We start from the raw sequence: 25088 nt of genomic DNA, 5'->3' as shown, positions 1-25088 counted from the left end.
CAGCTTCAAACAAAGTAAATTTACAAACAGCCTCAACCACCACCATCAGGAAGAAAACAGAGCTCAGTAACTTGGCTGTCATGTAAATTTTGAGATGTTCCATCAACCTCAAATTAAGGTGGGGGCCAATGATAGTGAAGCTCCGCTATCCACAACACATTTTGCAAAAAGCATCAAACTAAAACGAGAGGGTGGTTGTCCACTAATACATCATCAGTAAGTTGTTTAAATGAACTACGAATATTAGAAATGTCAAGCATATAATGAGTGCTCACCGGGTTTGATCCAGGAACAAGCTTCCCATTCAGTCTGTGAACACATCGGTCAACGCTGGCTTCGTCTGCCATTTCCACAAAGCAATAGCCTGCCGATCCTCTGTAGCACAAGAGATTGTATTAGTGACAATATGATACACCCACATTTTAGAAACAGGACAGAAAAAACCCAATGTAGGGTAATAATATCCCACAAATACTGTATTTTGGAATTTCAGTATCAATTCACAGCGCTGTGGTAAGTAAACTAAGTACTTCACTGGAATTACACCAGGTGGTTCTAGAACAAGTAATGTTTTAGGTTTGACTTTGTAGCTGATGGGGTGCAATTAGATTGTATTTTGATCAGTGACAGATGCACATTTGGGCATGTATTGGCTTGATCTATGTACAATGCCACAGTGTGTATTACAAACTGGTCAGTGGCCTACTTTCAAAGAAGGAAACAAATGCTACACACTAGCCCATTAATATATGCTAACTACCATTAGCGCCTACTGATTAAGGCATCTTCCCCGGGGGACTTTCATTACACTTGCTCTAAATGTTAAAGAGTAGGAAACATGAGTTTTTAATAACCAAAGTAACAGTGTGGTCTGGTTATATTCATTAACCTATGAGGATATCTTTGGAACTACCCACATCAAACTTTTTTTCGACATCATATGGAGGATCTACTCTGTGCTAGTAGATGTGCTACTGAGTTCGTATGCCAGCTAGCTCAAGCTGGCAAATGCTACTCACAACTCATGCTCTTCACAGGCTTGTTATCTAGTGGGAACCTGATAGCATTGCAGGCTCTGGTGCCTTCTTGTTGTGAAAATCATGCCTGATTGCCCTAACTGCGTAACAGTGGTACCTCGTCTATTCTCCTTTTTGTTTTGTCAACTTTTAGGCTGAAAACCCCATGGAGAGAAGGGTTTGAGAGCCAGCTAAACATGATATCACTCACTACATTAAACACGTCTGTGATTAACATACCCCGTTACTCTGTGGGTAATGATCTTAACACCATACGCCGTCTCGCCCATAGTGCTGAAGGCCTGTTTGATGAAATTCTCATCCATGTATGGGTCCAGCTATAAAGAAAATAAAAAAGATTATTGAGTAGTTGCCTGTAAGATATACACGTAAGCAACAAGGCCGGGGGGGGGGGTGCATTTGGCCAATATAACAAGGCTAAGGGCTGTTCTCATGCGCAAAGCAGAATGCATGGACACGGTGCTTAGCAGTGGTATATTGGCTATATAGCCCAAACCTCTGAGGTCACTTATTGCTATTATAAAACTGGTTAGCAACATTAGAGATGTAAAATGAGATGTTTTGTCATACCCATTGCAATTATAAACCAGGTGGTTCAAGCCCTGAATGCTGATCGGCTGAAAGCCATGGTATTTTTAAGCAATAAGGCCTGAGGAGGAGTGGTTTATGGCCAATATGCCACAGGCACCTCATGGGTTTGTGATAGATGGCCAATATATCACGGCTAAGGGCTATGCCCAGGCGCTCCAGAGCTGCGTTGTGACTAAGAACAGCCCTTAGCCGTGATAACGTTATATTGGCCAAATACCACACCTCAGGTCTAATTGCTTAAAATATCCCATTCATATCCATGAAATGTACAAACTCAATCCAGGAAGTTGAGATTAATGTAGAGAGAATACTGATAAATAAGTGATATACCTACCTAGCTAGCCAAAGTGCTAATGTGGCCAAAGAATTACATACAACAAATGTTAACCCACATTTCAGCCACTCAGAGGTAGCAGTTATTAGGTGCTAGTAGTAACGAACTACTAATAGAATATTACAAGGTGCTGCCACAGTAACGTCAGGGCAGCACCAACATAACGTTAACAAGCAAACGTTAACCAAACTGTCGGGAACGTTAACGTTACTTTAGAGAAGTAAACACCTCGAATACACCATTGACTGTATTTCTTAAACCTGTTCTTAAAATTACACCATACACATTACCGTTATATCTCCCAAAAAGTTGTGCGGTATCTAACGTTAGCTAACTAACGTTAGCTAAAATAGCTAGCTAAAACAATTGTCTGTGTTAAAACGTTTGTTGCCAGTAACGTTACTGCAAAATTATTCAAACAGAGCGAACATACATCACCCATCCAAAGGCTTGTCATTCTGTTGAACATCTTGGTGGTTTATTGTCGAAGGGTCTCCAATAAATGCGAATATGTAAGTTAGGTAGCTTCGTTAACGAAAGGCTGGCTAATAACTAACGTTTGCTAGCGCCTCCTCACGAAACTGGCGTTGTTTCAAATGGCTGCGTCGTGAAATTATGCGAGGTTTTCTTCTACTTCTATCATATATCATGACATATGGCGGTCCGCAAACCAACTTTAAGAGTGCATGCCGCCACCTACTGTACTGGAGTGTGGGGTCAATCACAGTTTACAACATTTCTAAATCCTACCTAACTCAATACTTCTGAGAAAATAAAAAAGAGCCCTACTAACTTCTAATAGATGCTCTCCCATCCCCACCGGCTCTGACAGTCGCAGCATGTGGCAGGGCTTGCAAACTATTACAGACTACAAAGGGAAGCACAGCCAAGAGCTGCCCAGTGACACAAGCCTACCAAACGAGCTAAATAACTTCTATGCTCTCTTCAAAGCAAGTAACACTTAAACATGCATGAGAGTATCAGCTGTTCCGGATAACTGTGTGATAACGCTCTCCACAGCCGATGTGAGTAAGACCTTCAAACAGGTCAACATTCACAAGGCGGCAGAGCAAGACGGATAACCAGGTCAGCATACGCTGACCAACTGGCAAGTGTCTTCACTGACATTTTCAACCTCTCCCTCTCTGAGTCTGTAATACCAACATGTTTCAAGCAGACCACCATAGTCCATGTACCCAAGAACACTAAGGTAGCCTGCCGAAATGACAACCCGACCCGTAGCACTCACGTCTGTAGCCATGAAATGCTTTGAAAAGCTGGTCATGGCTCACATCAACACCATTGTCCCAGAAACCCTAGACCCACTCCAATTTACATACCACACCAGCAGATCCATAGATGATTGAATCTCTATTGCACTCCACACTGCCCTTTCACACCTAGACAAAAGGAGAATGCTATTAATTGACTACAGCTCAGCGTTCAACACCATAGTGCCTTCAAAGCTCAAATCAAATTGTATTGGTCACATACACAAGGTTAGCAGATGTTGATGAGAGTGTAGTGAAATGCTTGTGCTTCTAGTTCCGACAGTGCAGTGTATCTAACAAGTAATCCAACAATTCCCCAACAACTACCTAAAACACACAAATCTAAAGGGGTGAATGAGAATATCTACATATAAATATATGGATGAGCGATGGCCGAGCGGCATTGGCAAGGTGCAATAGATGGTGTAAAATAGAGTACATGCAGTTGAAGTCAGAAATGTATATACACCTTAGCCACATACATTTAAACTCAGATTTTTCACAATTCCTGACATTTAATCCTAGTAAAAAATTCCTGTCTTAGGTCAATTAGGAACACCACTTTATTTTAAGAATGTGAAATGTCAGAATAATAGTAGAGAGAATGACTTATTTCACTTTTTAACTCTTTCATCACATTCCCAGTGGGTCAGAAGTTTACATACACTCAATTAGTATTTGGTAGCATTGCTTTTAAATGGTTTAACTTGGGTCAAACGTTTTGGGTAGTCTTCCACAAGCATCCCACAATAAGTTGGGTGAATTTTGGCCCATTCCTCCTGTCAGAGCTGGTGTAACTGAGTCAGGTTTGTAGGCCTCATTGCTCGCACATGCTTTTTCAGTTCTGCCCAAAAATTGTCCATAAGATTGAGGTCAGTGCTTTGTGATGGCCACTCCAATACCTTGACTATGTTGTCTTCAAGCCATTTTGCCACAACTTTGGAAGTATGCTTGGGGTCATTGTCCATTTGGAAGACTCATTCGCAACCAAGCCTTAACTTTTGGGGTGCTTTGCTGCCTCCTGCAGGATGATGCGGCCACTCCCGTGCTTCATGGTTGGGATGGTGTTCTATGGCTTGCAAGCCTCCCACTTTTTCCTCCAAACATAACAATGGTCATTATGGCCAAACAGTTCTATTTTTGTTTCATCAGACCAGAGGACATTTCTCCAAAAAGTACGATCTTTGTCCCCATGTGCAGTTGCAAACCGTAGTCTGGCTTATTTATGCCGATTTTGGAGCAGTGGCTTCTTCCTTGCTGAGCGGCCTGTCAGGTTATGTCGATATAGGACTCGTTAGACTGTGGATATAGATACTTTTGTACATGTTTCCTCCAGCATCTTCACAAGGTCCTTTGCGGTTGTTCTGGGATTGATTTGCACTTTTCACACCAAGGTACATTCATCTCTAGGAGACAGAACACATCTCCTTCCTGGGCGGTATGACGCCTACGTGGTCCCATGGTGTTTATACTTGCGTACTATTGTTTGAACAGATGAACGTGGTATTTTCAGGCGTTTGGAAATTGCTCCCAAGGATGAACCAGACTTGTGGAGGTCTACAATTTTTTTCTGAGGTCATGGCTGATTTCTTTAGATTTTCCCATGATGTCAAGCAAAGAGGCACTGAGTTTGAAGGTAGGCCTTCAAATACATCCACAGGTACACTTCCAATTGACTCAAATGATGTCAATTAGCCTATCAGAAGCTTCTAAAGCCATGACATAATTTCCAAGCTGTTTAAAGGCACAGTCAACTTAGTGTATGTAAACTTCTGACCCACTGGAATTGTGAAACAGTGAATTATGAGTTAAATAATCTGTCTGTGAGCCTCCCGGGTGGCGCAGTGGTTACAGGCGCTGTACTGCAGCGCCAGCTGTGCCACCAGAGACTCTGGGTTTGTGCCAAGGCTCTGTCGTAACCGGCCGTGACCAGGAGGTTCGTGGGGCGACGCACAATTGGCCTAGCGTCGTCCGGGTTAGGGAGGCGTTGGCCTAGGGATATCCTTGTCTCATCGCTCGTCGCTGTTCCATAAACTATACACCCATAATCAATTGTAGTCCTGATAAGAGCGCTATAAATATCCATCAACGATTGTCTGTCAGCACCCAATTCATAACCAGAGACTGAGCGCATAAGATTGACTGCCTTCTTAGACTCTGTTTCAACATTTATGATATGATATTTCTATGTATATCACTCATTGAACCATAGACCCAAATATTTGTTCTTAGAAACCCTCCCCATAGGCTAGCCATACAGAAACAACGGTATATTATCAGCACCTCTTTTATTCGAGAATAACATACAAAACTTCACCACTGACCATTTAAAACCCCAGTCGATCATGTTTCAACATCCACTATAGCTTGTTGAATAGATTTGATCACATGAGAGACATTCCTTCCCCTCTTCCAAATAGCTCCATCATCAGCATATAGGGTAGCCGCAATAACCCTACCTACATTCGAAAACACATCTTTAATCATAATGTTGAACAAAATAGGACTGATAGCACTGCCTTGAGGTATACCATTGTCAACTCCATAGTCATCAGATAAAATGGATCCAATTTTAACTTGAAAAGAGCGATTAAATAAGAAGGCCAAAACCCAGTTATATAATCTCCCACCAATACCAAGTCTTTCCATCTTAATCAATAGGCCTTCTCTCCACATCGTGTCATAGGCCTATTCAATGTCAAAAAAGACAGTAGCCATTACTTCTTTCATGACCAGAGTTTTTTCAACTTCATTGCTCACCTTTACTAATGCACCCAAAGTAGATCTACCTTTACAGAATCCACTTTGACATTGACTCAATAAACCTCTATGTTCCAGGAAATATGACAATCTATTGACTGTCATCTTTTCTATCAGTTTACACAAGTTTACACAAGTGATATTGGTCTATAACTATCAGCACATATTCCTATATCCCCATTTCTCCTTCTCCCAAATCCATTCAGCTGATGTTCTGAAAGAGCTGAAAAATCTGGACCCCTACAAATCAGCCGGGCTAGACAATCTGGACCCTTTCTTTCTAAAATTATCTGCCGAAATTGTTGCCACCCCTATTACTAGCCTGTTCAACCTCTCTTTCGTGTCGTCTGAGATTCCCAAAGATTGGAAAGCATCTGCGGTCATCCCCCTCTTCAAAGGGGGGGGGGGGACACTCTTGACCCAAACTGCTACAGACCTATATCTATCCTACCATGCCTTTCTAAGGTCTTCGAAAGCCAAGTCAACAAACAGATTACCGACCATTTCCAATCTCACCATACCTTCTCTGCTATGCAATCTGGTTTCAGAGCTGGTCATGGGTGCACCTCAGCCACGCTCAAGGTCCTAAACGATATCTTAACCGCCATCGATAAGAAACATTACTGTGCAGCCGTATTCATTGATCTGGCCAAGGCTTTTGAATCTGTCAACCACCACATCCTCATCGGCAGACTCTACAGCCTTGGTTTCTCAAATGATTGCCTCGCCTGGTTCACCAACTACTTCTCTGATAGATTTCAGTGTGTCAAATCGGTCTGCTGTCCGGACCTCTGGCAGTCTCTATGGGGGTGCCACAGGGTTCAATTCTTGGACCGACTCTCTTCTCTGTATACATCAATGAGGTCGCTCTTGCTGCTGGTGAGTCCCTGATCCACCTCTACGCAGACGACACCATTCTGTATACTTCCGGCCCTTCTTTGGACACTGTGTTAACAACCCTCCAGGCAAGCTTCAATGCCATACAACTCTCCTTCCGTGGCCTCCAATTGCTCTTAAATACAAGTAAACTAAATGCATGCTCTTCAACCGATCGCTACCTGCACCTACCCGCCTGTCCAACATCACTACTCTGGACGGCTCTGACTTAGAATACGTGGACAACTACAAATACTTAGGTGTCTGGTTAGACTGTAAACTCTCCTTCCAGACCCATATCAAACATCTCCAATCCAAAGTTAAATCTAGAATTGGCTTCCTATTTCGCAACAAAGCATCCTTCACTCATGCTGCCAAACATACCCTTGTAAAACTGACCATCCTACCAATCCTCGACTTTGGCGATGTCATTTACAAAATAGCCTCCAATAACCTACTCAACAAATTGGATGCAGTCTATCACAGTGCAATCCGTTTTGTCACCAAAGCCCCATATACTACCCACCATTGCGACCTGTACGCTCTCGTTGGCTGGCCCTCGCTTCATACTCGTCGCCAAACCCACTGGCTCCATGTCATCTACAAGACCCTGCTAGGTAAAGTCCCCCCTTATCTCAGCTCGCTGGTCACCATAGCATCTCCCACCTGTAGCACACGCTCCAGCAGGTATATCTCTCTAGTCACCCCCAAAACCAATTCTTTCTTTGGCCGCCTCTCCTTCCAGTTCTCTGCTGCCAATGACTGGAATGAACTACAAAAATCTCTGCAACTGGAAACACTTATCTCCCTCACTAGCTTTAAGCACCAACTGTCAGAGCATCTTACAGATTACTACACCTGTACATAGCCCACCTATAATTTAGCCCAAACAACTACCTCTTTCCCAACTGTATTTAATTAATTAATTTATTTAGCTCTTTTGCACCCCATTATTTTTATTTCTACTTTGCACATTCTTCCATTGCAAAACTACCATTCCAGTGTTTTACTTGCTATATTGTATTTACTTTGCCACCATGGCCTTTTTTGCCTTTACCACCCTTCTCACCTAATTTGCTCACATTGTATATAGACTTGTTTATACTGTATTATTGACTGTATGTTTGTTTTACTCCATGTGTAACTCTGTGTCGTTGTATCTGTCGAACTGCTTTGCTTTATCTTGGCCAGGTCGCAATTGTAAATGAGAACTTGTTCTCAACTTGCCTACCTGGTTAAATAAAGGTGAAATAAATAACATTTAAAAAAAACATGAAGGGTCCTTTCCAGGCTTTACAAAAGGTATTACTGCACATTTCCAACCAGAAGGTATAACCCCCAATTCAAGTGGACTTGCTTCTTCCAGTCATCTTCTTCAACATAGACCATACATCCCCCCAGCTCAGTACCCCTGCCTATTGTAGAGCAGAACTGTCTCCGTGTATTTATCTTCACAGACTTAATGACCCTTTGATCCTTTGGAAATCAACTAGACTCACAGGAGTCATATTCCTATGCAACACTCTGTAAGCCCTATTTCTTTCTTGAATAGCTGCAGTGCACTCTTCAGTACACCAAGGAACCACCTTCCCTTTCTCACCCACTTCACTCACTGGTACATACATATACAGTACAAATCAAAAGTTTGGACACGCCTACTCATTCAAGGGTTTTTCTATCCTGTCCCTCGAAAAAGTGCGACGAGATTTTCTTTTGTCGTTGATTATTCAGGAAGTCGACGTCTACCTTTTCCACCAATCAGACTAACGGATACTATTCCGCCACCATGATTACCTTCTAAATATTTTGAATAAACCAATCACTACAGTGTATTTAGTAATTTAAAGAAGTGTCGTCATGGTTATTTTGAAATGTCGAATTTGACCTGCTGCAGAAAGAAACACGTATCGGTAAAGTTTGTGATGCTAAAGTACATTTTCTCAATAAAAACGTGTGGAATTAAGTCGGATTAAGTAGCGTAGCACACGTTTGTTAACACCAACATTGAATGTTTTGTTGAGTGGAATGTAAATACTAAGTGACTGGGAAAGGCAGCAAATTTGCCAGGTCGCTAACGTTAGCCAGTTAACGTTATCCGTTTAATTTGATGTAACATTAGAACTAACGTCAGTGAATTGAGTTGGCAAAGATTAGCTACATGTGCGTTTTATTTAGCAAAGTAACTACGTACGTTTTTGTTAGGATCGTTTTTAAAAAATGTGGATGTATTATTGTACCCTGCAGGGAGCCCGAGAGGCAGATTCGAACATGGCCCAATATGGATTCCAGAATGGCATTCATAGCATTCTGAAGCTTGATATGCCAATCACAAACGGAAAAGCCATTTCGTCCATGTCTACCAACAGTGCCAACACCAGCGCTCTTTAGCAGGTAGCTAACTATTATGCTTTTCACCTTTGCTCTACTGCATTTGCTTCTGTTTACTGTCTTTCAGCTGTCTATGAGTGTGGCACTGTTGGCTGCAGTGGTTTCACCAATGGTTCCACTAATTTGCCCCTTCTCTCTTTCTTAGGTAAAAATGGGTAAGTTCACAACTTTAAAAGCCAGTGGGGACTGTTTAATTCCCACTAGGAATAACAAACATATGGACTTGGGAAGCTTCCTGCTTTCAAAGGAAAATGAGCCTATGGCCACAAACCCCTCCACAGCAACATTCGTGAGGCTCTTTAACATTGCACATCAGCATATTTTGTTAATGCATTGTAAATCAACAGCTGCACATCTGTCTTTGTAGGAGAACCAGAAGGCTTGGTCTGTCACTCAATGGAGATGACATTGGTGAGGCAAAGATCTTGCATCTGGGAGGAAAACCCTTGAATGTTCCAGAAGGTATGCCTCCCACTGGTAATGATGGTGTGACTTGTCAGTTGATTATTGATATCAAAATCTAATGTTCCATTCTTTTTCTTTGCAGGTTACCAGAACAACCTGAAAGTCCTCTACAGTCAAGTTCCTATCCCAGTCTGTCCCAAAAAGACCAGATGCATATCATCTGTGTCCGACAGTTTCTTAGAAGCTTCTGAACTCCGAAATGATTTCTGTGTCTCCTGCCAACACATCACCACAAATGTCTAAAAACCTGTCTGTTGAGAAGGTACAGAGGGACTTATCCTAGAGGTATATCTTAGAGCTCCTGCCAGCACAGTAAATGGACAGTAACCTACCTACCTGGAGAGTAGTCCTAGCTGTGAGTGAAACATGGGCCTGCTGTTTATGTAAATAACACAGATTTCAGTGGGAAATTTGCACAAAGTGATTAAAGCAACTATCTCAAATTGGGATCTGGCCCTTTCATCTCTACTCTATCGACTTAATTAAATTAGTTGTGGTGGCAGGAGTGTTCTTTAACTGACTTAACAATTTATTTACCTTTCTCTTCCCACAGATTTGAACCTACTGGACTGGAGTAGTCGGAACCTTTTAGCGGTTGCCCTTCACAACAGTTCACCTGTGGGACGCAGCCCAGGGTGACATAGTCCTCCTCGCGCTCCATCTGCAAAGTTCATGTAAATGTCTGAAGTGAACACCCAGTACTCATCTAAATATTTGGCTTCATTGCAATGTTATGGTGTTGGGGAGAATAATTTGATGCTTTCTGTTTTTAATGTTTCACCTGAATTTGACTTACCGTAGTTGTGGGATGTGGAGAACCAGAAGTGTCTACGCAGCATGGCCAGCCACACTGCCAGAGTTGCCAGCCTGAGTTGGAAGGATTATATTCTCTCCAGGTAAAGAATCATGTCTCGAATAGTCAAGTCTCTGTCCTGCCAGGATCTTTGTGATACTTATGCTCAAGATGTTCTATTATGTCTAAACAGGCAGCTCAATTCTAATCTTTTTCCCAATTATTCATCTTTTGACTAATCTGATCACTTAATTTGTCAACTGAGCAAAAATAGCATTAGTGTTTAAACATTTTATGCTTTTGTTTTTTCAAGAGGCTCCAGATCGGGTCACATCCACCACCATGTGAGGGTAGCCGACCACTTCACCCTGTCTGGGCACTCTCAGGATGTGTGTGGGCTGAAGTGGTCCCCTGACGGAAGATACCTGGCCTCTGGAGGCAATGACAACCTGGTGTATGTGTGGTCAGGTGTGCAGGATGGTAGTGGCCAAGGCAGCAGTTCTGTGCACTGCTTCAGTGAGCACCAAGGAGCAGTCAAGGTGAACACATTTTGAACTTTAAAAATATCTTGCTGTGAAATTTGAAACTACGATGTTTTTATTGAAGGAAGGAGTTGTTTGTATTACATGACACTTTGCTGCACACTAATTTCTCTTACAAAAACGATTTAGGCTTTGACCTGGTGCCCATGGGAACACAACATTCTTGCTTCTGGAGGTGGCACCAGAGACTGCTGCATCTGGAACGTCAACTGTGGCTCCTGCATCAATGGTCTGGACACTCAGTCTCAGGTAACTGCACCCACCTTTAACTCTAACAAAATGTACCTTGTCATTACCTCCAGGGCCTTGCTCAGTCATAGCAGCATGTGTATTTGAATACCAGCCATTTTTTAAGTTTTTATTTTCGTAACTGCTATGCCGTATGATCTGAAGTTAACTCGTTTTCTAATTTGCCTTACAGATCTCCTCTTTGATGTTTGCGCCAAACTACAAGGAATTGGTCTCCAGCCTCGGATATTCCCACAACAACGTAGTCATCTGGTAGTACCCCTCCTTGACTGAAGTGGCAGAGCTCAATGGTAAGTGTCAAATCTAATTTTTTTGGTCACAGGCAGTTCTGGCAATGCTTGTCTGAAACTGCTATTCATTCACTATGTGTAAACTTAACGGCTCTGTGCAGTTGTCATTAATGTCAGTTGACAAAGAGCATTGTCTGATGCTGTAAGTCGTAGTCCATCATACTTCTCAAATTCTCCAACTATCAACCCATTCAAATTGAGGACTCGTACCAGAGCTGCATTGGTTGGGAATTGTGAGGAATTCTATGTTTGGGCTGTGTCTCTTGCAGATGGTCTCGGAGCACACATTTCAAACTAACCTTGGATTTATTCAGGTGTCGAAAGTTTGTTTAAAAATGTTTTCATTCACCCCAGGTCATGAGGACAGACTGCTCGACTATTGCCACTGTAGCTGGTGATGAAATTGTCCGGTTCTGGAAGAGCTTTGTGCTGGATCCAGTCAAAAAGAAGGCAAATGAGATGAAGTCCACTTGCAGCATTATACACACAGCTATCCGATAATGGACTTCTGTATTGTTTTAAGTTATGATCGCCTCGGAATTGTGTACTTTTTTTAATTGAAATATTTTCTTGCCTTTGAATATTTTGCTGCCACTTGATAATGATTAACTCGTTATTGCAAATACTGTTAGGGCACTCAATGTTATTTGTAACCTTTTAACTAGGCAAGTCAGTTGAGTTCAAAACCCTTTTCATTATTTTCTAGAGTGCATAATATTGGGCATGTTGCTGACTCAGCACAGTTCCTAGAACATCTCCAATAGCTACTGCAGACAAATTTGGGTATGAGTAATGTTCATTGTCAAAAAATGAATGCAATTTACCAGACATCCACTTTGATTACCCTATGCTGGAAAGCAACGGGTGAGGCCTGGCCTGGAGGACCCTTATCAAGAATGCTGCTGTCTTGTGCCTCAAAGTAATGACTGGGTTGGTCAGTGACAACCACCACCTCTTTGAAAGTAACTGTATTTACAAGTGTGTTCCAGTCAAACCAGAAGAGTCCATTTCAAGCCTGGGTTTGAGGTATTAGTGCCGTACAGTTAACCACTACCCACAATTTTAAAAGTGTGGCAAGTAGGGATTAACTGCCAAGTCCATAATGCCATTCATATTCCATGAACTGCAGATAAATATAAAGTGTTCAGTAGCTAAGAGTATACTTTTTTGGAATCTTTGGCATTTCAGGCTCCTTCAGACAGTTGTCCCCCCCCCCCCTTCCAAAAGGACTAGACTTCCTTCACTTTGCCTATTTGGTTATGGCCGTTGACACGATGTGCTGTCCCGTTGCTATTCTCCAGCGGCTTGCTGTTGATGACCACTGTAACGTCGCCGTTAATAACGGCATTCTGCTTTAGCTTCTCCATAGTTGCCGTAGGCAGCCGTTTCCCCTTCACGTAGGCCTGAATCCAGAAGTTGGAGAATAGTAGGAAGAAGAAGGTGCCGTACATCCAGATCAGGTGAATGAACATGGGCACCTGAAAGTCACACTTCTCCATGAAGTAGTACTGAGAGATGTGAAGTGAGATCAGCACAAACTGGATCTATAGAAGGAAGAACATTTTGATGAAGTTTGCACAGGAGTCACCAATTCACAGCTATCCACAAATGCTCCCCTTTAACATACTTTCTTCCAATAGTACATCATTAAGAAATAACACCCACCAGCTGGATTGCGGTCATGTACTTCTTCCACCAGAGGTATTTTTGGAAGCGAGGTCCGGCAGCGGACAGGCCGTAGTAGGTGTACATGATGACGTGGACACAGCAGTTGACCATGGCATGGAACGAGCTCATTCCCCCTGCTGGAGGTTCAAAGACAGTATTAAAACAAACATAATCTGAGAGTAATTCTTAAATCACAGGGGGATAACAAAATAAATATGTTACTAAATAGATTTTGTTTAGTGTTTTTATTCCCTTGTAAAATTTCAGAAGATTCATTGTGATAAACAACCCCCCCCAAAAAAAGTTAATGTTAAACAGGTTACATGACCAGCTGTAAGCACACTGCATTGGGATGAGGTCAGAGTTCAAGCTTACCAGGAGCAATGGTAATTCCCCACCACCACGTGAAGGGCATGAAGGAGTGATGGAAGACATGTAGAAATGTGATCTGGCTGTGTTTCTTACGCAGCACAAAGAAAAACTGAAAATCAGACAAGAGCTCAAGTTACTTAAAGCAAACATTGTTCAGAAATCTCCATTTGTATTTTACTAAGGGTGTCGGAGAAAGATGCAGTCAGAATATGTACAAAATCTAAATGATTTAAGCTAGCATCAAACATTTTATTTACAAACAATGTTCTGATAGAGAAATCGCTCTTACGGTGTCCAGAAGCTCAGTGAATTTAGAGAACAAAAACCACCAGGCCACTTGAACCATCTGACAAAAGGAGAAAAAAAAAGTAGACAATAAATAGCACATAATAAAAATCACATATGCATATTTGAATGTAAAGTAAAACACATTTCATGGAGATGCAATACAGATTCTCTCAAAAAAACAAGATATATATACCCTTAGAGCCTGTGGGTTGCTTGAGTAATCACACAGGTCACATCTCCAGGTAAAAGTGGTTCCCCATCCTGACATCAAGAACTGCAAAGGCAAAGCACAGAACTCGCTGTCACATCAATTCATAAACACTGGGAAAAGTCTTACTACAGTATAGTATGTCTTCACAACAAGGCTCTTTGAAGAACTTTCATTCTCCTGAATAACTAAATGCTTTGCTCACCTCATAGACTAGGAAGGCGTTTAGGGACACCATGCTGAAGTTATAGATGATCATGGCTGTTTTGAGGTTATATGGCTTGCGGTTGGCCATCAACAGAGGCCCTGCATACAGCGAGAAGAACACATAGCCCATCAGGATGCTGGTCATCTGGAAGGGGGTCCGCATCAACGGGTAGGGCAACAACCGGTGGTCTGAGGACAAGAAATCAAGCAATTCAATGTGAGACCACAATACAGGTTACACCAACAGTATGGTACAAACTGCAAATAGCCAAATTGATGAAAAATTTAATTAAAAATATAAACTCATGCGAAAGCACTCACCCGTTCTCTGCAATACATACTCATAAAACACCATAATATTGGATCCCACTTCTCGCAGCATCTTGATGGCCTCTTTTCTCCTTTATTCAGTCAATCAAAAAAAACTGAAATATACAGACAAAAATACAATTAGCTTGAAAAAAAAAAAACATTTGGTGGTGATAATGGCAGGTTATGCCTACAGGGGATGCAATAATGTGTACTGAGATCTATAGAGACTTAAGATGATGAACAAAGCACTGCTACACGGCCTCCCATGTTCCTCCATATACCTGCTTTGATGACGGACTGATAAAACAATACAACCACTTGCTTTATTGGTCCATTTGCACAGATATACTTTCTTATTGTTGTCACCGTAGTACCCAACATGAAACATCACAGGCTGGAAGCAGCACAGGGGCTGCGGCAGAGCAGCTTCCCTGGTGCACTTAGGGGTAAAGTGCCTTGCTCCAGGGCACAATGCGGTTGGTAGTATAAGGGGATATTGATAGACAAACAAAAGCTTCACGACAATAAAAACAGTTGCAGAGGGCACTTTAGTCCATTTGGCCATGTACTGCATATCAGTCAATGTCAAATAGATCCTACTGGGAATATTCATAGGTAGCCTTTGTAATATTACTGTGACTTTTCTATAATAGCCAAGTGTTATATTCAACTATTAGCCATGGATATAAAATCAGACTTGGGTTCAAATACTATTTCAAATATACTACCATTCAAAAGTTTGGGGTCACTTAGAAAGGTCCTTATTTTTTAAAGAAAAATCACATTTTTTTGTCCATTAAAATAACATCAAATTGATCAGAAATACAGTGTAGACATTGTTAATGTTGTAAAAGACTATTGTAGCTGGAAACGGCAGATTTTGAATGGAATATCTACATAGGCGTACAGAGGCCCATTCAGCATCAGCAACCATCACTTCTGTGTTCCACTGGCACGATGTGATTGCTAATCCTAGTTTATCATTTAAAAAAGGCTAATGATCATTAGAAAACCCTGTTGCAATTATGTTAGCACAGCTAAAAACAGTTGTCCTGCTTGAAGCAATAAAACTGGCCTTCTTTAGACGAGTTGAGTATCAGCATGTGTGGGTTCGATTACAGGCTCAAAATGGGCAGAAACAAAGAACTTCCTTCTGAAATTCGTCAGTCTATTCTTGTTCTGAGAAATTAAGGCTTTTCCATGCTAGAAATTGCCAAGAAACTGAAGATCTGGTACAACGCTGTGTATTACGCCCTTCACAGAACAGCGCAAACTGGCTCTAACCAGAACAGAAAGAGTGGGAGGCCCCGGTGCACAACTGAGCAAGAGGACAAGTACATTAGTGTCTAGTTTTAGAAAGACACCTCACAAGTCCTCAACTGGCAGAGTCATTAAATAGTACCCACAAAACACCAGTCTCAACGTCAACAGTGAAGAGGCGACTCCTGGTAGCGCCTCCATGCTCTGGACACTAAGCTGACAGACACAGCAAACCTTCTTGCCACAGCTCGCATTGATGTGCCATCCTGGATGAGCTGCACTACCTGAGCCACTTGTGTGGGTTGTAGACTCCGTCTCATGCTACCACTAGAGTGAAAGCACCGCCAGCATTCAAAAGTGACCAAAACATTAGCCAGGAAGCATAGGAACTGAGAAGTGGTCTGTGGTCACCACCTGCAGAACCATTCCTTTATTGGGGGTGTCTTGCTAATTGCCTATAATTTCCACCAGTTGTCTATTCCATTTGCACAACGGCATGTGAAATTTATTGTCAATCAGTGTTGCTTCCTAAGTGGACAGTTTGATTTCACAGAAGTGTGATTGACTTGGAGTTACATTGTGTTGTTTAAGTGTTCACTTTATTTTTTTGAGCAGTATAAACACTGGTTTGCTGTGTCTGTCAGCGTAGTGTCCAGAGCATGGAGGCGCTACCAGGAGACAGGCCAGTACATCAGGAGATGTGGAGGAGGCCGTAGGAGGGCAACAACCCAGCAACAGGACTGCTACCTCCGCATTTGTGCAAGGAGGAGCAGGGGGAGCACTGCCAGAGCCCCACAAAATGACCTCCAGCAGGCCACAAATGTGCATGTGTCTGCTCAAACGGTCAGAAACAGATTCCATGAGGGTGGTATGAGGGCCCGACGTCCACAGGTGGGGGTTGTGCTTACAGCCCAACACCATGCAGGATGTTTGGCATTTGCCAGAGAACACCAAGATTGGCAAATTCGCCACTGGCGCCCTGTGCCCTTCACAGATGAAAGCAGGTTCACACTGAGCAAATGACAGACGTGACAGAGTCTGGAGACGCCGTGGAGAACGTTCTGCTGCCTGCAACATCCTCCTGCATGGCCGGTTTGGCGGTGGGTCAGTCATGGTGTGGGGTGGCATTTCTTTGGGGGGGGCCGCACAGCCCTCCATGTGCTCGCCAGAGGTAGCCTGACTGCCATAAGGTACCGAGATGAGATCCTCAGACGCCTTGTGAGACCATATGCTGGTGCGGTTGGCACTGGGTTCCTCCTAATGCAAGACAATGCTAGACCTCATGTGGCTGGAGTGTGTCAGCAGTTCCTGCAAGAGGAAGGCATTGATGCTATGGACTGGCCCGCCCATTCCCCAGACCTGAATCTAATTGAGCACATCTGGGACATCATGTCTCACTCCATCCACCAACACCACGTTGCACCACATACTATCCAGGAGTTGGCAGATGCTTTAGTCCAGGTCTGGGAGGAGATCCCTCAGGAGACCATCCGCCACCTCATCAGGAGCATGCCCAGGCGTTGTAGGGAGGTCATACAGGCACGTGGAGGCCACACACTACTGAGCCTCATTTTGACTTGTTTTAAGGACATTACATCTAAGTTGGATCAGCCTGTAGTGTGGTTTTCCACTTTAATTTTGAGTGCGACTCCAAATCCAGACCTCCATGGGTTGATAAATTTGATTTCCATTGATATTTATTGTGTGTTTGTTGTCAGCAGATTCAACTATGTAAATAAAAAAGTATTTAATATGAATATTTAATTCATTCAGATCTATGATGTGTTATTTTAGTGTTACCTTTATTTTTTTTGAGCTGTGTATATAAAACAGTTTAATCAATTTCAGAATAAAGCTGTAACGTAACAAAATGTGGAAAAGTAACAGGGTCTGAAGACTTTCTGAATGCACTGTATAATACATCTACTATATAGGCTTTAGCATAGTCAAACTAAAATCAATCTGTCCACTTAACTAATAAAATTATATTCTCACAAACAGACAATGATTTATCAGTGACCCAAGCAATGCTCAAATCATCCCCAGCATGTTGTCGTTGAGCTGTCAAGAATCCCAGAAGTGAGAAAAAATTATTGCCCATATTAACATATGTAGCCTACGTAAGTAACAAAGTTCATGAAATCGATAACTAGTAACATAACATTCATATACTGACTATAATACCTTTGATGTATCATCAAGTGGTAGCAATACATGGTTTCAACATCTTCAGAAGAGGCAGGAATGCCAATGGTAGGAGGTGTTGCCATTTATGTTCAGTCATATTCCTGTAAAGCTTAGAGAAGATCTCATGTCAAATGCTGTTGAAGTAATACGCCTACAGGTTCACCTGCCTCACCTGAAGCCCATTCTTGTAGGTAGTTGCTATCGACCACCAAGTGCTAATTGTCAGTATCTGGATAATGTGAAATGCTTGATAATGTATGTAATATCAACCTAAATATTGACTAGCTGTCAAGCTGCCCACCCCAAAAAGCTTCAAATTGTAACCAGTGCCTGCAACCTGGTTCAGGTTGTCAGTGAATCCACAAACAGCATAGGGATGTATTGATCATATCTTAACTAATGCTGCAGAAATAGGCTCTAAAGCAGTATCCAAATCCATAGGATGTATAGATAATAATATAGTAGTCATATCTAGAAAAACCAAAGTGGCATAGTCTGGTCCTAATATAGTGTATAAGAGGTCATACAAGAAGTTCTATGCTGAAGATGTAAAGCATATTTACTGGTCTGTGGTGTGTAATGAGGAGCAACCAAACACTACACTGGACACGTTTATGAAATTAATCATTTCAGTTACTAATAAGCATGCACCCACTAAGAAAATGACTAAACTTCTAAATCCCAGTGGATTGAGGAATTTAAATATTTTATGGTTAAGAGGGATGAGGCAAAATTAATGGCAAACAAGTCTGGCACATCCATGCATAACTGACCAAATAACGAAAGACGAGCATTATAATTTTGCATTCTAAAATGTGAGTGTGGAAGAGGTGAAAATGTTTTGGTCTATCAATAATGACAAGCCACCGGGGTCTGACAACTTGGATGGAAAATGACTGAGGATGATATTGCCAGTACTATTTGACATCTCTTCAATCTAAGAAAGTGTGTGCCCTCAGGCCTGGAGGGAAGCTAAAGTCATTCCACTACCCAAGAATAGTAAGTCCCCCTTTAGTAGCTCAAACAGTGAACTAATCAGCCTGTTACCAACCCTTAGTAAACCTTTGGGGGTGAAAAAAAAAATGGCGTTTGTCCAGATACGCCATTTCACAGAAAAAAATAAAACACATTTTCTGAACGATTATACGAAGGGCATTCAACATGTATGGCACTTACACAAATTATGGATGATTGGCTCCAATAAATTGATAATAAAAAAAGGTGGGAGCTGTTTTGTTAGGCTTCAGTGGCTGACATTATTGATCATAATCTGCTGCTGGGAAAACTTCTGCTATATTGTGGATCAAGAGTTACCCATCTAACAGAACACCAAGGGTGTTCTTTAATGGAAGCCTCTCCAACATAATCTAGGTAGAGTGAGGCATTCCCCTGGGCAGCGGTCTAGGCCCCTTACCTTTTTCAATCTTTACTAATGACATACCACTGAGAAAGCCTGATCGCTATGTATGCTGATGACTTAACATTATACACGTAACACTTAAATAACACTTAAATAGTGTGTTAAACTTAAACAAAGAATAACAACAAAAAATATCTAGTTAACAGAAGAAAGGAAGACAAAATAAGGACAAAAGAAGGACAGAAGAAAAAGGAAAAAAAAGAAAAAGAAGAAGAAAAAGGAAAAGAAAGAGGACAACAAAGTGAAACAGTCAGCACTTCTATTGCAACTTCGTATTTCGTCGTCCTAACGTAGTCTACACTGCTATCTGCCCAGCAGCTAGCTAGCTAGCTAGCAAACGTCCACCGTATAGCAGCACTGTAGAAACTATTACACTCAACTGAACGACTTGATTAGTGTAGTGTTAGCTAGCTACATAGTTGTCTTTGCTGTCTTCGTATCCAAGATAATTGTGTAGTTTAGAGCATGTAGTCTTAGAGTGATTATCTTAATTTACCGAGGTTAGCTAGCCAGCTATTTGTCGTCCTTAACGTAGGAGACACTGCTAGCTAGCCAACAGCTAGCCAACGTCTACTGAATAGAACTTCCGCACTCAACAACCCGGTCGCGTTCCGCTTCGCTCCACAGGTAGTATCACATTTTCATTTCATTTCATTACAGCACAACGGTTTGATTTGTTTGATCGTAGCTAGCTACATAGCTAGCTACATAGCCGTCTGTGTATCAAAGATAATTGTGTAGTCTAGAGTGATTTTCTAGGTTAGCTAGCCAGCTATTGTCGTTCTTTTAACGCAACGTAACGTAATCAACACTGCTAGCTAGCCAGCTAGCCCCCGAATAGCAGCACTGTAGAAACTATTACACTTAACGGAACGACTTGATTAGTGTAGTGTCAACAACGCAGCCACTGCCAGCTAGCCTACAAAGTCAATAACGCAGCCACTGCCAGCTAGCCTACTTCAGCAGTACTGTATCATTTTAATCATTTTAGTCAATAAGATTCTTGCTACGTAAGCTTAACTTTCTGAACATTCGAGACGTGTAGTCCACTTGTCATTCCAATCTCCTTGCATTAGCGTAGCCTCTTCTGTAGCCTGTCAACTATGTGTCTGTCTATCCCTGTTATCTCCTCTCTGCACAGACCATACAAACGCTCCACACCGCGTGGCCGCGGCCACCCTAATCTGGTGGTCCCAGCGCGCACGACCCACGTGGAGTTCCAGGTCTCCGGTAGCCTCTGGAACTGCCGATCTGCGGCCAACAAGGCAGAGTTCATCTCAGCCTATGCCTCCCCAGTCCTCGACTTCTTGGCACTGACGGAAACATGGATCACCACAGATAACACTGCTACTCCTACTGCTCTCTCTTCGTCCGCCCACGTGTTCTCGCACACCCCGAGAGCTTCTGGTCAGCGGGGTGGTGGCACCGGGATCCTCATCTCTCCCAAGTGGTCATCTCTTTCTCCCTTACCCATCTGTCTATCGCCTCCTTTGAATTTCATGCTGTCACAGTTACCAGCCCTTTCAAGCTTAACATCCTTATCATTTATCGCCCTCCAGGTCCCCTCGGAGAGTTCATCAATGAGCTTGATGTCTTGATAAGCTCCTTTCCTGAGGACGGCTCACCTCTCACAGTTCTGGGCGACTTTAACCTCCCCACGTCTACCTTTGACTCATTCCTCTCTGCCTCCTTCTTTCCACTCCTTTCCTCTTTTGACCTCCCCCTCTCACCTTCCCCCTACTCACAAGGCAGGCAATACGCTCGACCTCATCTTTACTAGATGCTGTTCTTCCACTAACCTCATTGCAACTCCCCTCCAAGTCTCCGACCACTACCTTGTATCCTTTTCCCTCTCGCTCTCATCCAACACTTCCCACACTGCCCCTACTCGGATGGTATCGCGCCGTCCCAACCTTCGCTCTCTCTCCCCGCTACTCTCTCCTCTTCCATCCTATCATCTCTTCCCTCTGCTCAAACCTTCTCCAACCTATCTCCTGATTCTGCCTCCTCAACCCTCCTCTCCTCCCTTTCTGCATCCTTTGACTCTCTATGTCCCCTATCTTCCAGGCCGGCTCGGTCCTCCCCTCCCGCTCCGTGGCTCGACGACTCATTGCGAGCTCACAGAACAGGGCTCCAGGCAGCCGAGCGGAAATGGAGGAAAACTCGCCTCCCTGCGGACCTGGCATCCTTTCGCTCCCTCCTCTCTACATTTTCCTGCTGCAAAAGCCACTTTCTACCACTCTAAATTCCAAGCATCTGCCTCTAACCCTAGGAAGCTCTTTGCCACCTTCTCCTCCCTCCTGAATCCTCCTCCCCCCTCCTCCCTCTCTGCAGATGACTTCGTCAACCATTTTGAAAAGAAGGTCGACGACATCCGATCCTCGTTTGCTAAGTCAAACGACACCGCTGGTTCTGCTCACACTGCCCTACCCTGTGCTCTGACCTCTTTCTCCCCTCTCTCTCCAGATGAAATCTCGCGTCTTGTGACGGCCGGCCGCCCAACAACCTGCCCGCTCGACCCTATCCCCTCCTCTCTTCTCCAGACCATTTCCGGAGACCTTCTCCCTTACCTCACCTCGCTCATCAACTCATCCCTGACCGCTGGCTACGTCCCTTCCGTCTTCAAGAGAGCGAGAGTTGCACCCCTTCTGAAAAAACCTACACTCGATCCCTCCGATGTCAACAACTACAGACCAGTATCCCTTCTTTCTTTTCTCTCCAAAACTCTTGAACGTGCCGTCCTTGGCCAGCTCTCCCGCTATCTCTCTCAGAATGACCTTCTTGATCCAAATCAGTCAGGTTTCAAGACTAGTCATTCAACTGAGACTGCTCTTCTCTGTATCACGAAGGCGCTCCGCACTGCTAAAGCTAACTCTCTCTCCTCTGCTCTCATCCTTCTAGACCTATCGGCTGCCTTCGATACTGTGAACCATCAGATCCTCCTCTCCACCCTCTCCGAGTTGGGCATCTCCGGCACGGCCCACGCTTGGATTGCGTCCTACCTGACAGGTCGCTCCTACCAGGTGGCGTGGCGAGAATCTGTCTCCTCACCACGCGCTCTCACCACTGGTGTCCCCAGGGCTCTGTTCTAGGCCCTCTCCTATTCTCGCTATACACCAAGTCACTTGGCTCTGTCATAACCTCACATGGTCTCTCCTATCATTGCTATGCAGACGACACACAATTAATCTTCTCCTTTCCCCCTTCTGATGACCAGGTGGCGAATCGCATCTCTGCATGTCTGGCAGACATATCAGTGTTGATGACGGATCACCACCTCAAGCTGAACCTCGGCAAGACGGAGCTGCTCTTCCTCCCGGGGAAGGACTGCCCGTTCCATGATCTCGCCATCACGGTTGACAACTCCATTGTGTCCTCCTCCCAGAGCGCTAAGAACTTTGGCGTGATCCTGGACAACACCCTGTCGTTCTCAACTAACATCAAGGCGGTGGCCCGTTCCTGTAGGTTCATGCTCTACAACATCCGCAGAGTACGACCCTGCCTCACACAGGAAGCGGCGCAGGTCCTAATCCAGGCACTTGTCATCTCCCGTCTGGATTACTGCAACTCGCTGTTGGCTGGGCTCTCTGCCTGTGCCATTAAACCCCTACAACTCATCCAGAACGCCGCAGCCCGTCTGGTGTTCAACCTTCCCAAGTTCTCTCACGTCACCCCGCTCCTCCGCTCTCTCCACTGGCTTCCAGTTGAAGCTCGCATCCGCTACAAGACCATGGTGCTTGCCTACGGAGCTGTGAGGGGAACGGCACCTCAGTACCTCCAGGCTCTGATCAGGCCCTACACCCAAACAAGGGCACTGCGTTCATCCACCTCTGGCCTGCTCGCCTCCCTACCACTGAGGAAGTACAGTTCCCTCTCAGCCCAGTCAAAACTGTTCGCTGCTCTGGCTCTCCAATGGTGGAACACACTCCCTCACGACGCCAGGACAGCGGAGTCAATCACCACCTTCCGGAGACACCTGAAACCCCACCTCTTTAAGGAATACCTAGGATAGGATAAGTAATCCTTCTCACCCCCCCCCCCTTAAAAGATTTAGATGCACTATTGTAAAGTGGCTGTTCTACTGGATGTCATAAGGTGAATGCACCAATTTGTAAGTCGCTCTGGATATGAGCGTCTGCTAAATGACTTAAATGTAAATGTAAATGTAATAGCTGCAGTCAGTTTCAGAATGGGTGTCAACAAACAAGTTAGTACTAAATATTTCTAAAACTAAAAGCATTGAGACTAAACTGCTTGGGAAAAGCCTGGATTGTAAACTGTCATGGTCAAAACATATTGATGCCACAGTAGCTAAGATGGGGAGAGGTCTGTCCATAATAAAGCTCTGCTCTGCCTGCTTAAGAACGCGATCAACAAGGCAGGTCCTACAGGCCCTAGTTTTGTGGCACCTGGACTTCTGTTCAGTCATGTGGTCATGTGCCACAAAGAGGGACTTACAATTGTCCAAGAACAGGACTGCACGGCTGGCCCTTAGATGTACATTGAGAGCGAACATTAATAAAGATGCATGTCAATCGCTCCTGGCTCAAAGTAGAGGAGAGATTGACTCCATCACTACAGAAGTATCAACATATTGATTGCGCCGAGCGGTCTGTTTAAACTACTACTAGCACACAGAAGGGTCTGAAGAGACAGACACACAATAACATACACACTATACACACACATGTACAAAAGGGAACACCCTTAATGTCTTGTGAAATGTAATGTTTTTTAAAATTGTATATAGCTGCTAATACATTTAATACTAGATGGCAGTAGTTTTACAAAGTGCTTGTTCAGCGGTATTTAACATTTCCTTAGCTACTCCTTAGACAATGAAGTGTTCTCTCAATGACTAACATAGACAGTCAAACAGGTGAGGCAGAGGCAGATAGGTGAACTGGTTTGAACAGCCAGTATGTGGTATGAGGTCACTAGATAGGAATGGATGAGGAGTTGATTGAGAAAAATGACAGGAAGATGGAATGGGATGGAGGTGAGCCGGCAAACTAAGGACAGAGAGAGCGAGAGAATGAATGTGGGACACTACTATTTGTCATTTCCATACAATGCAATAAAACCATTTGCACACATGACAAAGATGGGACAGTGTCATCATATCCACCAAGGGTCTCAATACAAGACCTACAGGTAAAAGGAAAACCTGCCCTGACAGTTTGGGTTTGTGTTATAAGAGTAAAAAAACTTGAAGTAAAGTAAATAGACAGCAGTGTTAGATGAAGTATAACACTGAGCATCACTGGTAACACAAGACTCACCTGCCGAGATGTCCTCAGTACTCTCCCCAAATCAGCAGTCCTTCAGGCACATATACAAGAGAGTCACAACCACTGAGCTCACAATGATCCAGGCCCAGCAAAACAGAAGAGTCAAAGAGAGAATAACTGAAGAAAAAAAAGAAAAGAGTGCTTGTTTCTTCCTTGAAGTCCTCAAATGTTTGATGGTCTAGAAATAGGCCACATAAAACCAGGGCAGATTAAGTCAGAAAGAGAGAGATGAGGACAGCTATATGACTCACTCAACTCAGATTTAAACCCTCAAGGCCA

At 43.5% G+C, this 25088-nt stretch overlaps 3 protein-coding genes across 5 annotated transcripts in view; 1 reads left to right on the top strand and 2 right to left on the bottom strand.

The window, feature by feature from the left end:
• Positions 1-10658, bottom strand: part of LOC118402040 (tRNA selenocysteine 1-associated protein 1-like) — a 15939-nt gene extending 5281 nt beyond the window's left edge. The window contains exons 1-5 of one of the 2 annotated variants that reach the window (XM_052476904.1): positions 10519-10658; positions 10260-10383; positions 3303-3362; positions 1257-1354; positions 276-375 (exon numbers count right to left, since the gene is read on the bottom strand). In XM_052476904.1, coding sequence (XP_052332864.1) covers positions 276-375; positions 1257-1342 — 186 coding nt within the window. In that variant the 5' untranslated portion in view covers positions 1343-1354; positions 3303-3362; positions 10260-10383; positions 10519-10658. Of the gene's footprint in view, positions 1-275; positions 376-1256; positions 1355-2395; positions 2583-3302; positions 3363-10259; positions 10384-10518 lie in introns of those variants that run through there. The other variant, XM_035799876.2, reaches the window with a different exon arrangement.
• On the top strand, positions 10344-13494 carry LOC118402039 (cell division cycle protein 20 homolog). 2 transcript variants are annotated; one of them, XM_052476906.1, is made up of 5 exons: positions 10344-10396; positions 10524-10618; positions 10829-11054; positions 11187-11306; positions 11479-13494. In XM_052476906.1, the coding sequence occupies exons 2-5, from the start codon at positions 10560-10562 to the stop codon at positions 11560-11562; spliced, it is 489 nt and encodes a 162-aa protein (XP_052332866.1). In that variant the 5' UTR covers positions 10344-10396; positions 10524-10559; the 3' UTR covers positions 11563-13494. The 2 variants fall into 2 exon arrangements, with proteins under 2 accessions (XP_052332866.1, XP_052332865.1); XM_052476905.1 differs by lacking the exon at positions 10344-10396 and having other exon boundaries at positions 10469-10618; positions 11187-13494.
• Positions 12826-25088, bottom strand: LOC118402038 (elongation of very long chain fatty acids protein 1-like). Its single transcript, XM_035799873.2, has 9 exons — positions 24801-25088; positions 18096-18207; positions 14661-14764; positions 14338-14528; positions 14118-14198; positions 13926-13982; positions 13640-13745; positions 13262-13401; positions 12826-13140 (listed from the first exon to the last, which is right to left on the bottom strand). Exons 3-9 carry the CDS (start codon positions 14719-14721, stop codon positions 12826-12828), a joined length of 951 nt encoding a protein of 316 aa, XP_035655766.1. The 5' UTR covers positions 14722-14764; positions 18096-18207; positions 24801-25088.

Source organism: Oncorhynchus keta, chromosome 23, assembly GCF_023373465.1.
Source record: "Oncorhynchus keta strain PuntledgeMale-10-30-2019 chromosome 23, Oket_V2, whole genome shotgun sequence".
NCBI lineage: Eukaryota > Metazoa > Chordata > Actinopteri > Salmoniformes > Salmonidae > Oncorhynchus > Oncorhynchus keta.
The sequence above is the reverse complement of the archived record's forward strand: the minus strand, read 5'-3'. Positions and strand labels throughout refer to the sequence as shown.